The sequence below is a fragment of the Cherax quadricarinatus genome, chromosome 29, assembly GCF_038502225.1.
Source record: "Cherax quadricarinatus isolate ZL_2023a chromosome 29, ASM3850222v1, whole genome shotgun sequence".
In the NCBI taxonomy this organism is placed as follows: domain Eukaryota; kingdom Metazoa; phylum Arthropoda; class Malacostraca; order Decapoda; family Parastacidae; genus Cherax; species Cherax quadricarinatus.
This window is the reverse complement of record NC_091320.1, coordinates 28,037,049-28,054,897: the sequence shown is the minus strand read 5'-3', so window position 1 is coordinate 28,054,897 and position 17,849 is coordinate 28,037,049. Positions and strand designations below refer to the sequence as shown.

The window sequence follows — 17,849 nt, the reverse complement described above, 5'->3', positions numbered from 1 at the left end:
GTCGAATGGTATGAAATCGGGACAAAATTGCCGAGCAAAAATGAAATCTGTGGAAAAGGGGATTTACTAGGATAAAATATAGACTTTACTACAACTTTTAGGTGTTGCAGCTAGCAATTTATTCTCTTACAGGATTCAAATTTTTTCATCACTCGCCCTTCAAATAGAAAATTACTAACAGATCCGTCTTCAAAAACAAACTTGATAAGCGCGAGCCATGTCCTGATCAGCCGGGCTGTGGTTACCATGTTCCATAGCGTGCTGCTAGCACTAAAATTCTGAATGATCAGGCAGTCAACCAGAAAGACTGGCATGGGACCGGGCCGCTGGGCCAATGACCTCCTTAATCAACAACTGGTATATGTCGAGATCACAACTCACAGGTTAAACTGAACCACTCGGCGGCAGCAACTTCACTACCAAGCATAAGTTCCACAACACCAGCTCAGTGACTACACACTCTCTAATCTACTCAAGTATGTTTACAAACTTTTGTAAGTGTTTTTACGTTCCCGAGGCTCGCTTTATATTTTCCATTCACCTCGCTATGATATTCGTTAATAGAACTCAACTTTTATTTGAAGACCACCGTAACGCACAATCTGCCTAAGCCAAGGAAAAACTCATGTCAGTAATCCACTGAATACCTTGGTGAATAATTGCTGATCTTTCAAAATTTATGAGGAACTTCAAGGATCGAGAGCAAAAAAAGTGGATCCAAAGACACCCCGCAGCCAAGATCTCAGCGTGGGCAGAGATTCAAGATCAGCGAGATGATAGTCAGGCTCAGGAAGTGACCTAAATTGTGATCAAGAGAATTAACAAAAAAAATGTTAAGGAGAGTTTAAACCTAAATCAACCGAAAACAGCTGAAATCTAAAGGTGGTGAGAAAACCCTAGACATAAAGGTGGTGTAGGAAAGTTCAAAGTAGTGTGTGCTCTCGGAAGGACGAGACACGTGTTTATACTTCTGTAAATATCTTAATCTAATATGTAACGCGTGGTCACATCGACACGGGTCTTTCATCTCTACCTTCACACACTCTGGCGCCAACCTGACCCCCTTTCCTCTATCATGGGCCAGTCGTCTGGACCATCCTCCTTCCACCATATAATCGTTCATACCAGCAAAATCACTGGGCGGGTCCTGTAATTACTCCCATTCTCTAGCCGCGCTATTATTAACTTAATGTTTTCGTCTAGAATAACATCATCGTCTCATCTTTTTACACCAATCATAATTTTATATGGTCAAAACTGAATCGAGCAAATTCTTTAATGCATTTTATTCTGCATCCAATTTAATAATTAGACAAAGGTTAGAACACTTTTTCTAGTAAGTTAGTAGACAACAACCATCTATGGAGATACAACCATCCTGCCATACGAGTATGACAAGGAAGTATGATAAATGTTTAACACTCTTAATGTTTCCTGAACAAGTAAATCTTACAAACTTCTATTTCCACTGAGTATACTCTTTACTTTGCGTTTTTTAATAACTTGTATTCCTTCAGAGTTTCCCTAGGATGAGCCTTACCCCGCCTTCCCTCCACTATCGACTTTTACGCCTTCCTAGTCATCCTATTTTATTCCATCCTTTCTAAATGTTGGAATCGCCTCAATACCCTCATTTAATCCTCTGGATAATACATATAATACAGACCGTGGTTCCAGCCACTCGTTCACTCTTCTGTTTATTCATCGACAGATAATAATAATAATAATAATAATAATAATATGTACATATATAGGCAAGACAAGCCACGGGGGTATGGAAATCTTCAGTTCAAGATCTCTCACACGTCTCTGCTCCTCATCAGGAGTTATGCAATGTTGCAACATGCTACCTCTCCTCTGAGAAAACTTTCCCTCAATTTACCTGTTACGGCTATTGAACCATTGCGTAGCTCCTGATGACACATGGAGACGTGTGAAAGCTATAGCTGAAGACTTCCATCCCTTCCCCCCCGTGGCTTCTGTTAGCAATGTTAAGTTCGCCTGTTTGTGACTGCATTGCACACACAAGCACACACACACACACACACACACACACACACACACACACACACACACACACACATATATATATATATATATATATATATATATATATATATATATATATATATATATATATATATATATATATATATATATATATATATATATATATATATATTTATATATACATAAATATATATAAATATATATAATATATATATAAATATATATAATACATATATAAATATATATAAATATAAATATATATATATATATATATAAATATATTTATATATGTATATGTATATATGTGTATATGTATATATATGTATATGTCGTGCCGAATAGGCAGAACTTGCGATCTTGGCTTAAATAGCAACGCTCATATTGCCATATAGGACAAGTGAAAATTTGTGTATGCAATAATTTCGCCAAAATCATTCTGAACCTAATGAAAAAAATATATTTCACTGTGTTTGCTTAGTATTAAATTATTGTAAACAAATCTAAAATATATTTAGTTGGGTTAGGCTGAAATAAATTGTTCTTGTTATGATAAGGTTAGGTAAGTTTTCTAAGATTCTTTTGGTGCAAAATTAAAAAAATTTACATTAACATTAATGAAAAAAATATATCTTTAAACGTACAAGAGAAAATTTTAGAAAGGACTTAATTTTAAATGAGTTCTTGCTAATTGACCAGTTTTACATATTCGGCACGACATATATATATATATATATATATCTATATCTATATATATATATATATATATATATATATATATATATATATACACTAATGCAACCACGAACAAGTGGTATTTTAGTAATAAACTGTGGCGAGCAGGGGATCGAACTCGTTGTTTTAGCCTACCTCTTGGGAAGCAAGTCAAAACTCACCACGTTCTAACCACTACAGTAACCTAGGGGTGGGGAACCTGCAGCCTTAAGGCCGCATGCATCCTTCTAGGTCATTAAGTGCGGCTTTCTGAATGAACTGTTTTCTTAAAGTTATTATATAATAATTAACTTTTAACAAAATAACTGACAGTATATCTAATCAAAATTTCTTGAATGCGGCCTTATTAGATTATAGCTAACTTTAATGCGGCCTTTTATTAGATTACAGCTAACTTTAATGCGGCCTTATTAGATTACAGCTAACTTTATTGCGGCCTTAATAGATTACAGCTAGCTTTAATGCGGCCTTCCAATAGAAAAAGGTTTCCCACCCCTGCAGTACACCAACAATCCTACAAACATCATGTACCTACTAACACTAGGCATGTTTTATGATGCGAGGACATACATGGCTGTGGTAGCTCAGAAATATTTCATTCTACTCCCGTTTGATATACTAGCCTTCACTGCGGCTAGCCGCAGTTTGATATTGCTAAAATACCACTTGTTCGTGGTTGCATTAATATGTAAACTGCTTGTGAAGGATGGTACATCAAAGGGGAGTAGAATGAAATTAGTTCTGAGCTTACCACAGCCGAGTATGCCCTCGCATCATGAAACATGCCTAGGAGTACCAGGTACATGATATTCGTAGAATTGTTGGCACAGTCGTTAGAACGTCGTGAGTTTTGACTTGCTTCCCAGGAGGTGGGCTAAAACAATACTGGCTAGATCCTCGGCTACCCGCAGTTTATTACTAAAATGCCACTTGTTCGTGGTTGCATTAATATGCACTGCTTGTATAGGCTAGTATACCAAACCGTTATTTCTGAGCTTATCATAGTATAGTCCTCGCATCATGAAACATGCCAAGTGATACTGGGTAAATGATGTCTGTAGGATTGTTGGCGTAGTGGTTAAAACGTCGTGAGTTATGTTGTGGTTCTCAGAGCACCTTATCGAAATCTGACGTGGAAAATAAACACAGGGATATTTTTACATACTTATTTTACCAGAAGAATACATAAGAGATGCCATCTTCTTGTGGTCAAATATGCCCACCGACAGTCAGCCAGCCTAAGCCCACAAAAACTACACGAATAATGGACTCATCCAGGTCAAGTGTAAACATCTCCACTCACTACTCTTCCAGCCATTTTTTATTTTGGTGAGTTGCAACACCAACTTGACATCCCCCAGCACATCTCCTGTGATAGTAAACACCAGCACCCTCTCTCTTGGGGTAGTAAACACCAGCACCCTCTCTCCTGGGGTAGTAAACACCAGCACCCTCTCTCTTGGGGTAGCAAACAACAGCACCCTCTCTACTAGGGTAGCAAACACCAGCACCCTCTCTCCTGGGGCAGCAAACACCAGCAACCTCCTGGGGTAGTACACACCAGTACGTATACGTTGGACTGCGGGCGGCGGGCACTAACAGCTTGATTAATCAGGACAGCAACCAGGAGGCCTCCTCTGGGACCGGGCCGCAGGGGCGGTGACCTCCGGAAGCGACTCCAGGTAAACACTCCCTCCTGTGATAATAAACACCAATAACCTCCATGCTATGATAGTAAACATCAGTACCATTCCTCCTCTTTTAGTAAACACTAGCACCCTCTCTCCTGGGGTAGAACACCCCAGCACCCTCCTTCCTGTAGTAGTAGACATCAGCACCCACCCTCCTGTAGTTGTACACATCAGAACTCACCCTTCTGTAGTAGTACACCATCAGCACTCACCCTCCTGTAGTAGTACACATCAGCACTCACCCTCCTATAGTAGTACACATCAGTACTCACTCTCCTGTAGTGGTAAACATCAGTACTCACTTTCCTGTAGTAGTGCACATCAATACTCACTCTCCTGTAGTAGTACACAACAGTACTCACTCTCCTGTAGTAGTACACAACAGTACTCACTCTCCTGTAGTAGTACACATCAGTACTCACCCTCCTGTAGTTGTACACATCAGCACTCGCCTTCCTGTGGCAGTACACACCAATACCTCCTTCCTCATCACCCGATGCCCCACCGCCACCTATTCTTGCGGCTGTATTTCCTCGTTCCTAGTCACCCATCAGACGTGCTGGCATTACCTTGCCAGACGCTCCCTGGCGGCCTAACTCCTATGTCAAGGTGGGAGAGCTTGTGGTGATGCCTCCATTTGATACTGCCCGAGTATCTCGACAACGATATGACGGTCCCAGCTAATTCATGGCTGTCATGTCCTTCAGAGACTGGTTAATATCATGCGGGGTGACTGAGCTATGAACCAATGAGGCCAGACTCACCCACCACTCGCCAATCCGTGACAGTGAACTCCTCGCCATGTTCTCACACCCAACGACGCTCAGGACGGAATAAACAGTTTTTTTTTTTTTTACTCTGATGGAATTTCACTCTAATTTTTTCTTTAAACTCTTGGACAGTTAGAGTTTAAAGAGTGGTGTCGTAACCCCTCTCTCCCTCTCTCTCTCTCTCTCGTGTGTGTGTGCATTCACCTAATTGTGGTTGCAGAGGTCGATTCTTAGCTCCTGGCCCCCCCTCTTCACTGGTCGCTACTTGGTCCCCCCTCTCTCTCTCTCCTTGCTCCATGAGCTTTATCAAACCTCATCTTAAAACTATGTATGGATCGTGCTTCCACTACGTCACTTTCCAGACTATTCCACTTCCTGACAACTCTATGCCTGAAGAAATATTTTCGAACATCCCTTTGACTCATCTGAATCTTCACCTTCCAATTGTGACCCCTGTTGCTGTGTCCTATCTCTGAAACATCATGTCTTTGTCCACCTCCTCAATTCCTCGCAGTATTTTATATGTCGTTATCATGTCATCCCTATCCCGTCTGTCCTCCAGTGTCGTCAGGTCGATTTCCCTTAACCTTTCTTCGTAGGACACTACCCTTAGCTCCAGGACTAGTCTTGTTGCAAACCTTTGCACTTTCTCTAATTTCTTGACGTGCTTTACCATGTGCGGGTTCCAAACTGGTGCTGCATACTCCAGTATGGGCCTGACGTACACGGTGTACAGAGTCTTGAACGATTCCTTACTGAGATATCGGAACACTATTCTTAGATTTGCCAGGCTCCCACATAACTGCAGCAGTTATGTGGTTGATGTGCGCCTCAGGAGATGTGCTCAGTATTATACTCACCCCGAGATCCTTTTATTTGACTAAGGTTTGCAGTCTTTGGCCCCCAAGTCTGTACTGTGTCTGAGGTCCTCTTTGTCCTTCCCCGATCTTCGTGAATTTGCATTTGGTGGGGTTAAATTCAAGGAGCCAGTTGCAGGACTGGGCTTGCAGCCTGTCCAGGTCCCTTTGTAGTAAGTATTCTCTGATCCTCATCCGATTTAATTCTCCGCTGTGTGTGTGTGTGTGTGTGCTCACCTAGTTGTGGTTGCAGGGGTCGATTCTAACTCCACTACATCACTTCCTAGACTGTTTCACTTCCTGACAACTCTGTGACTGAAGAAATACTTCTTGACATCCCTGTTTATCCATCTGAGTCTTCAACTTCCAACTGTGACCCCTTGTTGTGACCCATCTCTGGAACATCCTGTCTCTATCGACCCTGTCAATTCCTCTCAGCATTTTATAAGTCGTTTTCATATCCCCTCCTATCTCTCTTGTCCTCCAGTGTCGTCAGGTCGATTTCCCTTAACCTCTCCTCGTAGGACATTTCCCTTAGCTCCGGAACCAGTCTTGTTGCAAGCCTTAGCACTTTATTAAATTTCCTTACATGCTTGGCTAGGTGTGGGTTCCAAATTGGTGCTACATACTCCAATATAGGCCTAATGTGCATGGTGTACAGGGTCCTGAACGATTCCTTATTGACATGTGGGAATGCTATTCTTAGGTTTGCTAGGCGCCTGTACGCTGCAGCAGTTATTTGGTTGATGTGCGCCTCAGGAGATGTGCCCGATGTTATACGCACCTCAAGATCCTTTTCCTTAAGTGAAGTTAGTAGTCTCTGGCCCCTAGACTGTACTCCGTCTGCGGTCTTCTTTGCCCATCCCCAATCTTCATAATTTTGCATTTGGTGGGGTTGAGCTCCAGGAGCCAGTATCGGGACCAGGCCTGCAGCCTGTTCAGAGCCCTTTGTGGTTCTTTCTAGTTCTCGTCCGACTGAACTCTTCTCGTCAACTTCACATCATCTGCAAACAGGGACACTTCTGAGTCTATTCCTTCCGTCACGTCTTTCACAAATACCAGAAACAGCACTGGACCTAGGACTGACCCCTGTAGAACCCCGCTCGTCACAGGCGCCCACTCTGACACCTCGTCACGTACCATGACTCGCTGTAGTCTTCCCGACAGGTATTATCTGATCCACTGCAGTGCCTTCCCTGTTATCCTTGCCTGGTCCTCTAGCTTTTGCACTAATCTCTTGTGTGGAACTGTGACAAATGCCTTCTTACAGTCCAAGAAAACGCAATCTACCCACCCCTCTCTCTCGTCTTACTGCTGTCATCCTGTCATAGAACTCCAGTAGGTTTGCGATGCAGGATTTCCCGTCCCTGAAACCGCGCTGGTTGTCGTTGATAAACTCATTCCTTTCTAGGTGTTCCATAACTCTTCTCCTGATAAACTTCTCCATGGCTTTTCATACTGTACATGTCCGTGACACCGGTCTGTAGTTTAATGCTTCGTGTCTGTCTCCTTTTTTTAAAAATTGAGACTACATTTGCTATCTTCCATACCTCAGGTAGTAGCCCTGTTTCGATAGATGTGTTGAAGACTTGTTAGTGGTGCACATAGCGCCTCTGCTCCCTCTCTCAGGACCCATGGAGAGATGTTATCCGACCCCATCGCCTTTGAGGTATCTAGCCTGCTTAGCAGCCTCTTCCTCGGTTGTATGTATTGTGTCCAACACTAGATGGTGTATCCCACCTCTCTGCCTTTCTGGAGTACCATCTGCCTCCTCAGTGAACACTTCTTTGAATCTCAATGTTGAGCTCCTCACATACTTTGCGGTCATTTCAAGTGATCTCCCCTCTTTCCTCAGCCTGATTACCTGGTCCTTAAGTGTTGTTTTCCTCCTGAGGTGTCTGTACAACAGCTTCGGGTCAGATCAGGCTTTCACTGTTGTCATTTTCGTATTGTCGTTGGGCCTCCCTTCTTACCTGTGCATATTCATTTCTGGCTCTACGACTGCTCTCCTTATTCTCCTGGGACCTTTGCCTTCTATACTTCTTTCATTCTCTAGCACACTTGGTTTTTTCCTTCTCTACACCTTTGGGTGAAGCAAGGGCTCATCCTGGCTTTCTCGTCATTTCTGTTACTCTTGGGTATAAATCTCTCCTTAGCTTCCTTGCATATTGTTGTCACATATTCCATCACCTCATTTACTAATTTCCCTGCCAGTTCTGTCCCACTGAACCCCGTGCAGGAAATTTTTCATGCCTGTTTAGTCCCCTTTCTTGTAGTGTGTCTTCATTCGTCCTGCTCTTCCTGCTTCCCTCACCACTTGTAACTCTACTATGTATTCGAAGCTCTAAACCACGTGGTCACTGGCCCCGAGGGGTCTTTCACATGTGATGTCCTCAATATCTGCACTACCCAAGGTGAATACTAGGTCCAGTCTTGCTGGTTCATCCTCTCCTCTCTCTCTGGTAGTGTCCCTTACGTGTTGGTACATGAGGTTTTCCAGTACCACCTCCATCATCTTAGCCCTCCACATTTCTGGGCCCCCATGTGGCTCCAGGTTCTCCCAGTCAATTTCCTTATGACTGAAGTCACCCACAATCAGTAGCTTTGCCCTGCTCACATGAGCCCTTCTGTCAACTTCAGCCAGTTTATCAACCATCGTTCTGTTACTCTCATCATACACTTGCCTTGGCCTCCTGCTGTTCTGTGGTGGGTTATACATTGCTGCAATTACCACCTTGGGACCTCCAGATTGAAATGTTCCTATTATATAGTCTCTTGCTTCTCCTCTGTCTCCTCTCTCCACTTCATCAAAATCCCAATGGTTTTTGATGAGCAGTGCCACTCCTCCACTCCCTCTGTTCCCTCTGTCTTTCCTCAGGATCTGATATCCTGTTGGAAATATGGCATCTGTTATCATTCCTGTGAGCTTGGTTTCTGTGAGAGCTATGATGTCTGGTGATGCCTCTTTGATTCTTTCATGTCACTCTTCCCACTTATTCGTTATTCCATCAGCGTTGGGGCTGTTGGACCTGGCAGTGTGCTGTGGGATTCTACAGCATAGTGTGGGGTGGAGGCTGTAAGTTTGCATAGTGGGTTGTTTTGGAATAGCGTATTTGGCTGCGGGGTTCTGAGGGTGATTTTGTGTGCTTGCACTTGTTGGTCTGCCCTGCTCTGGTTGTCCTCTGCTGACTCTGTCCTTGTGTCTCTTCCCAGCCCCTTCCGTTTCTGTGTCTTCTCTCTTAGCTGCTGTCGTTCTGTCCTTGTTCAGTCACGGTCTAGGAACACCCTCTTGTATGTTGATGATTCCTTCAGCCGTGGCTTTTCTTGCAGGATCCTGTTCTGCACCGTTTCTGTCTTGGAAATCAGTTTGACCGGCCGATTTCTCCCCTTCAAGTACCCTCTTATTCTCTGAAAATTTACTATCTCAGTCATGTCCTCCTCGCCTATGTGTGTGCGCGTGTGTGCGTGCGTGCGTGCGTGCGTGCGTGCGTGCGTGCGTGCGTGCGTGTGTGCGTGCGTGTGCGTGTGTGTGTGTGTGTGTGTGTGTGTGTGTATGTGTGTGTGTGTGTGTGTGTGTGTGCGAAATATTTTGCACTAACAGATATGTGCAAAATATTTCAAATATCTGTTAGTGTTATCTGCTAGCGGTTCTGGAGATTATCGTACCCACGACCCAGTCTCAGACCAAGCCTCCTAGCTAGAAAAGAAAACATTACATTAATGCAATTATTTATTGACAACGTTTCGCTTGCATAGTAAGCCTTATCAAGTCACAAACACATCTGTAACCTCATGAAGCCCACTAAGTAGGCAAAACGCTGTCAATAAAGAATTGCATTATAGTACATTTATGTCTTTCTATTCCCATCGTGTCGGTATTTTATACCATTTGCCTCCGTCCCCATCTATGTCATATATGAGAATGAGAAAGAGAAGTGGAGCGAGTACCGTCCCTTTGGGGACAGCTTTTCACTTTGGCAGCCCTTGATTTCACTTTTTACCATTATTCTTCAGGTTCTATTTGTTAGGAAGTTAAATATCCACCTGCCCACATTTTCAATTATTCCTTCTGCACTCATTTTGAGTGCAGTTACCCCATGGTCGCCTACAGCATGTTATTAAAACATTTATCGCAGTTCGTGATACGTAACAAGTTACACATAAGTACATAATTCCACACAAGCACATGTCCATGGATGAGTATGTTCTGTCTTTAATTGACAGAGAATCGTCTCAGTGACGATTTTAATTGAAAGAGAAGGGCCAGACATCAACATCTGCGGAACCTTCAACAGCACCTACAAAACCACGTCAAACGGGTAGGAGCTGCACCCAGAAGGGTCACACAACGCTCGGGTAATGGAAGTCACCCAGTTTCGATCAGAGACTGGGAAGAGTGATTCCAATTCCTCATATCAGATGACTTTCACCGGCATCAAAACACCTACTGTGAAGGAAACTAGAAGGAGTATAAAGAAACCAGCTCTGAGCCACTTAAGTACCTTAACATACCGTGCCAGAACCAGAAGCCCATTCTGAAAGGCGGAACAAACAGTGAAGTCAACAATAGCCAGGAATCAGGATGAAAGCAACAGGAATAACTCAGTTCCACAGAGAAGAGAGAATTCTCTTGGCAGCTGAGCATAACATCAATTAACAGTAGGTATCTCTACAATATACACCTCTCCCCTTCTCTCTTTGGCTTATCGGGTCTCCATGCACTAATTTTAACTCCTTGACGCCCACTCTTAAGCTTCACTGATTGATTGACGTTACTGGTTTTTACCCACGTGAGGTCACTTATTATCTCATACATACCCTTAAACTTGTATAACAAGTTCGCCTCCACTGCTTCCACATACAGTTCATTCCACTTCCTTGCTACCATCGAGTCTGATGATAGCAGGGAAGTGGATGGTATCCTTGCTTCTGGTTCACGCATTTCAACCCATTTGTCACTATTAGAGCTATGGATTTTTCAGATTATCCTGTACTTGGTAATCAGTTCTTGTAGAGCCATTAGGCTGAGGTCACCCTAGTCTTTGCTCACAGTGCAGACTCCCCTAGTAGTAGGACTAGTCTACTTGCAAAAGAGTGGAACTCCACTGACAACATCTCCCCACGAAAACTGGGGAATTACGCCTAGCCCCTTCTACCTCAGTGCACTCAAATAGTACAGAGCGTGGCACAAGCTTCTAATGTAGTTAATAACAGTGCTGAATATTTGAAGCCAATCAGAAGAGGTATTCACAAGTTACCGCAAGGAAACAAATATTTCAGTTTGAATAAAAATAAGAGATTGACACTTACATAGTTCAAAACTAATTCAAACATTCCACTAAGATGCTCCTGCTTCGAAAGGCTAAAGGAAATCAAGAAAAGCATTTTCTAGTTATCATACAGCCCATGACCGAAAATACACCGGAACTTTAGGTTTAAAGCCGTTCAGAAGCTGCATTCTCAGGTTATTGGCGCTGAAGGTTTGAAGCCAATCAGACGAAGTCTTCACAAATTATAATTATTGCATGAAAATTAGTATTTCAATTTTCCTGATTTCAATAAAATTGGCATGTTAGTAGATACACGATCCGAAATTAATGGAAGCCTTTCTCTAAGATACACTAGAATTTAAGGTTTGAAACCATAATGGTTTATATAAAACTCGCCAGAGGGCACCTGCCGTGCTAACAGTTCACGAAGCTTCCCCTACTTACAGTAAACCATACTTGAAAATTTGAAGCTGATCGGAACAGACGTTCTCAAGTTATAAGCGAAAACCCTTGATTGCTTTATTTCATTTCAAAAGCACTAGAACAATCTGACTATACAGTACTTTAAATACTGCTGGTCTTAACGTTATCAAAAATAAAATATCATCAAGAACTTGCTACTGTTGCGATCAATTCACTCGTTTTACATAAATCATAATTACAAAGCAATTACAGTATTTTTATTATTACATTCATGGGGGAACGCTAAATTCGTTGGAGAGGCAGTCATATTAAATCCAAGGAAGCGGATCCAATTCACTGAATCAAGAGCTCCTTACCATATTCATAATTCATCCGTCATCGGCAGTTTCTGCAAATTAAGACGAAAGCTGAAATATCCCCAACATTTATACCGAGACACTTATGCAGCATATGGGAATCTTTATTCAGGAAACTTTTCGCCACACAGTGGCTTCATCAGTCCAATACAAAGAGGAAGGCGTAAGGAGAGGAGGAGTATGAGGTAATCAGTCCCTCAACCTGGAGTCGATGTGTTCAGTCCATCAATCTTGTAGAATGTACAGCATAGGGCCGTAGACGTGGCTTATATACTGTAGTGAGGTGAGGTGAAGCAGGCGGAGGCGGGGTCATAGTGGTACATCCACTAGTCGAAGTAGGTCTTCGTCCAAAGGTTGAACAAGTGTTGAAGAATTCTTTGTAACAAGATCCCATGATGCTGCAGTGTCTGACAGTTGTGATGAATGGTTTAAAAAACCGACAAGTTGAAGATTGAGACACTTATGCAGCATATGGGAATCTTTATTCAGGAAACGTTTCGCCACACAGTGGCTTCATCAGTCCAATACAAAGAGGAAGGCGTAAGGAGAGGAGGAGTATGAGGTAATCAGTCCCTCAACCTGGAGTCGATGTGTTCAGTCCATCAATCTTGTAGAATGTACAGCATAGGGCCGTAGACGTGGCTTATATACTGTAGTGAGGTGAGGTGAAGCAGGCGGAGGCGGGGTCATAGTGGTACATCCACTAGTCGAAGTAGGTCTTCGTCCAAAGGTTGAACAAGTGTTGAAGAATTCTTTGTAACAAGATCCCATGATGCTGCAGTGTCTGACAGTTGTGATGAATGGTTTGAAAAACCGACACTTATGCAGCTTATGCTGCATAAGTGTCTCAATCTTCAACTTGTCGGTTTTTCAAACCATTCATCACAACTGTCAGACACTGCAGCATCATGGGATCTTGTTACAAAGAATTCTTCAACACTTGTTCAACCTTTGGACGAAGACCTACTTCGACTAGTGGATGTACCACTATGACCCCGCCTCCGCCTGCTTCACCTCACCTCACTACAGTATATAAGCCACGTCTACGGCCCTATGCTGTACATTCTACAAGATTGATGGACTGAACACATCGACTCCAGGTTGAGGGACTGATTACCTCATACTCCTCCTCTCCTTACGCCTTCCTCTTTGTATTGGACTGATGAAGCCACTGTGTGGCGAAACGTTTCCTGAATAAAGATTCCCATATGCTGCATAAGTGTCTCAATCTTCAACTTGTCGGTTTTTCAAACCATTCATCACAACTGTCAGACACTGCAGCATCATGGGATCTTGTTACAAAGAATTCTTCAACACTTGTTCAACCTTTGGACGAAGACCTACTTCGACTAGTGGATGTACCACTATGACCCCGCCTCCGCCTGCTTCACCTCACCTCACTACAGTATATAAGCCACGTCTACGGCCCTATGCTGTACATTCTACAAGATTGATGGACTGAACACATCGACTCCAGGTTGAGGGACTGATTACCTCATACTCCTCCTCTCCTTACGCCTTCCTCTGTGTATTGGACTGATGAAGCCACTGTGTGGCGAAACGTTTCCTGAATAAAGATTCCCATATGCTGCATAAGTGTCTCAATCTTCAACTTGTCGGTTTTTCAAACCATTCATCACAACTGTCAGACACTGCAGCATCATGGGATCTTGTTACAAAGAATTCTTCAACACTTGTTCAACCTTTGGACGAAGACCTACTTCGACTAGTGGATGTACCACTATGACCCCGCCTCCGCCTGCTTCACCTCACCTCACTACAGTATATAAGCCACGTCTACGGCCCTATGCTGTACATTCTACAAGATTGATGGACTGAACACATCGACTCCAGGTTGAGGGACTGATTACCTCATACTCCTCCTCTCCTTACGCCTTCCTCTTTGTATTGGACTGATGAAGCCACTGTGTGGCGAAACGTTTCCTGAATAAAGATTCCCATATGCTGCATAAGTGTCTCAATCTTCAACTTGTCGGTTTTTCAAACCATTCATCACAACATTTATACCGAAACAGATGCTGTTTTTTTGTCATATACGCACCCTGTGGGAAGAGTTGCAACCCTCCCCCCCAAAAAAGAAAATAGAAGGCCCCTACCCCTAGGCACAATCATTATATTTAGGGAAAAAAGGCCAACGTAGAGGGGCCATATAGCGCCTGATGAGACAATCGAGTTCGATCCCAGAAAAGGAAGGACAGGTTCGATTCCTTGGCTCAAAAGTTAGTCACAGCACGAAGAACCCCCTCCTCTCTCCCACTGAGGTGGCCCTAGGCACAAGCCACTCTAACATCACAACCGCATTAGGTGACCCAGGGTCAGGCAGAAAACCTGGTAGGAAAAGTGGGGAAAAAAATCTGTCAGCCACTTTAAGGTATACCTTTGGTGATATTTAATAATAAATTTTGATACTTTGTGCTGTGCAATTACAGTAGTGTCATACTATGAATAATCAGAGAATATTTTAAACTTCGTGCAAAATGCAATATGCGTGCATATCTGTACACCTACTTTCATATTAAACATATTTATGACCCATACAGAGTTACCGTTTGTTTTATTTTTATTATAAAGCACAATAATGATACAGTAATAATAACAATAATAGCAATAATAATAATAACTCAGTCATCTTTTCTTTCATGCTGGTAAACATCTTACCTTTGATGAGTTTCGAGAGGTTTTCTGCCTACGGAGCTCGGCCTTGGGCCACACGAAGAAAATGCCCTTCTGAAGTTTGTGATTTTTGTGGTATCTTTCATAAGAAAAGTATAATGAGAGAGACGACTCTTCTTCGTGTGAGGAGCAGCCAACGTGCACAGGGCGGTGCGTGGCAATGTAGAAGAGATCCATCAGTGTGTTGAAGGAGGATCAGCACGCAAGTCATGACACAAACTTCTTCACCTCCACTCTCCGCCCGGAATGACCCTCGTTGACTTCGTAGATGAACTAATTTAAATCTTCCTGAGCTCAAGTAATGTCAGTCGCTAAAGAAATCATTGAAGTAATCCGATTTACGGAGTATGTAGTAATAAAAGATAGTAATTTCCCACAAATTAATGAAAAAGCCTTGATGAAAAAATATGATTCAGCATTTTCGTAATCAAAAAACCGCCGAGGATAAGTACATAATAATAATAATAATAATAATAATTGGGTAATACTGCCAAAGAAATAAAGAAAGAATACGCTAGTCCATATGAGATCACATTCAAGAATACTTTTATTACTTAAAAACTTATATTACTGTATTCTTGCAAAAGAAAATTTCTTTAATGCGGCATATTATACTAATATAAGAAATAACAAGACACCAAACAACGAACTACCTAAGAAAAATACGAGAACGTTACCTAGCCAATCCCTGCGAACATTTCCTAGCCATGCCCTGCTAACATTTCCTAGCCATCCCGTACTAACGTTTCCTATCCATCCCCTGCTAACGCTTCTTAACTATCCCCTGCTAACGTTTCCTAACCATCCCCTGCTAACGTTCCCTAGCCATCCCCTACAAACGTTATCTAGCCATCCCCTACAAACGTTATCTAGTCATCCCCTGCAAACGTTCCCTAGTCATTCCCTGCAAACGTTCTCTAGCCATCCCCTGCAAACGTTCTCTAGCCATCCCTTGCAAATGCTCCCAGCCATCTTCTGCAAACGTTTCTTAGCTATCTCCTGCAAACCTTTCCTAGCCATCCCTTGCTAAAGTTTTCTAGCCATCCCCTGCAAACGTTCCCTAGCCATCCCCTGCCAACGTTCTCTAACCATCCCTGAAAACGTTTCCTAGTCATCCCATGTACACCTTTCCCAGCCATCCCTTGCAAAAGTTACCTAGCCATCTTCTGCAAACATTTCCTAGCCATACAATGTCAACGGTTCCCAGCAATTTCCTGTATGTTTCCTAGCCATACCCTATAAACGTTTCCTAGCAATCCTTCATAAAAAATTCTAACGTCTCTTAACGTTTTTCAAACAATTTTCAAACGTTTTCCAATTCACTACAAACGTTTTCCTAGCCATCCCCTCCTAACTTTTCATTAGTTATCCCCTGCAAAAAAAAATCATAACTATCCCTGAAAACGTTTTCCTAGCCACACCCTAGCTATTCATAGAAAAGTCTATCCATTCACGATATACGTTTCAGTGTTTAGCATTATTATAAAATAATTTCCTTGCCAAGGAATTGACAATTCTAGAAAATAAAATGAATATACTATCCGTAAAAAGATGCATAAATATGAATACACTATTTTTGACAGGTCCGAATCTGATAAAGAGGATAAAAAAAAATCCCTTCCACATACACTTACCTTGTATAGCCGCCTTGGTGAGCCTTAGAATATCCAAGTTGATCTTGACGGGCTGAGAGGTCACTTGGAAGGTCGCTTCTCGGTGACCTTCGCTGATCTCTGTCTCAGTTTTCATACCGAGGAAGAATATCTGTACATCTCGCACACGCACTCGTCCACTACACGTACCCAGAGCCGTGACCCCATCCACCCCCATGATAGTGTCAACAATGGGTGAATTTTCGCTAGAGAGGTCAAGGGTGAAATCGAAAGGATCTTCGAGTATAGTAAGCTCCTCCTCCTCTTCTTGGGATCCTTCAGCCATGCGTGAAGCTTTTAAGTATTTTTTGTACAGGTTCTCTCCCTTTAAGAATTCCTTCACCTGGATTTTCACAACACTGTAGACTTTGTTTCGGCTGTGACCCCTTTCTGGCCCAATGTGAGTGACTTTAGCTGTAAGTACCATGTCAGCGTGTTCCACGGCCTGGTCCACATAGCCTGGCCAGCAGGCCAATGTAGGGCAGGCCATTAGTAGTAATGCCAGTGCCACCTTGGCCATGACCTGCACCAACATAATGGCGTCAAAGGTCGACCGCAGGCACTGAATCACACCATCACTCCCACTTGTTCATTCTCACGAAAATATAACAAACATTCGAATAGCACATTCAGTGTATTTTACGAGTCGTCATAAAGTGACCAGCACTATCTGTTTCATAATTGCAAAAAAAAAAATCATATTCAAACACTAGCAGTCATTATATGTAGTTATTACTCACAGCTTTGCAGGATCATGAAGCTATATGAGCATTTTAGTATCGCTATTTTCACTACCACTGCAAAGTTTCTTGTGGAGGTATTACACTTTTGTATATCTGAAAAAAAAAGAAAGATCGTATTAAGGGGAGTCGAGAGATATTTTTAGTTTTCTATTCCACTTCCTCATTCTCCTTTCCTTCCTCCACCCTCTCCCTTATATACCAAACTCCTTAAAATGAAATAAGACGAAGTATTTATAAGTGATCTAAAGGTTACTTCAAAAAATATGAACTTTGATAAACGAAAAATCGGCTCCCAATACTGCTGCCAAGTCGTACTTCCCAGTTTTATTAGGAAGGATGGTCTTAAGCACCATTCTAACTGTTGTATATTTTGAAATCACTGATGACAAGATGAGAAGAAGCATTTTCATGACATCTGAAAATCAAACGATGGTAGGATATTCATATCAAAACATACTGGCTAAAGTCACAGGTAATGCCGAGGTATATTAAAAACACTGGATGGTGGTTGTTTTCATAACTTACTTCATCACATAATTCTTGTAAGAGGACCAGCAGAAAGTAACCAGCAGAAAGTAACCAAATGCACTGCAGTCGCTACGTGATCCGAGAAAGGTATCCCTGTAACCCATGAGCCCAGCAACCCCCTTT

The 17,849-nt window shown here is 42.5% G+C and overlaps 1 protein-coding gene across 1 annotated transcript; it reads right to left on the bottom strand.

Moving 5' to 3' along the window:
• Window positions 1-16,267: 16,267 nt before the first annotated feature.
• LOC128690474 (uncharacterized) lies at window positions 16,268-17,287 on the bottom strand. Its single transcript, XM_053779145.2, has one exon. It carries the CDS (start codon window positions 16,988-16,990, stop codon window positions 16,268-16,270), a length of 723 nt encoding a protein of 240 aa, XP_053635120.1. The 5' UTR covers window positions 16,991-17,287.
• Between the last annotated feature and the right edge of the window lie 562 nt (window positions 17,288-17,849).

Bases quoted from the DNA above. Each gene is read 5' to 3' on its own strand.
- LOC128690474 (XM_053779145.2), bottom strand. From the start codon at position 16,990: ATGTTGGTGCAGGTCATGGCCAAGGTGGCACTGGCATTACTACTAATG.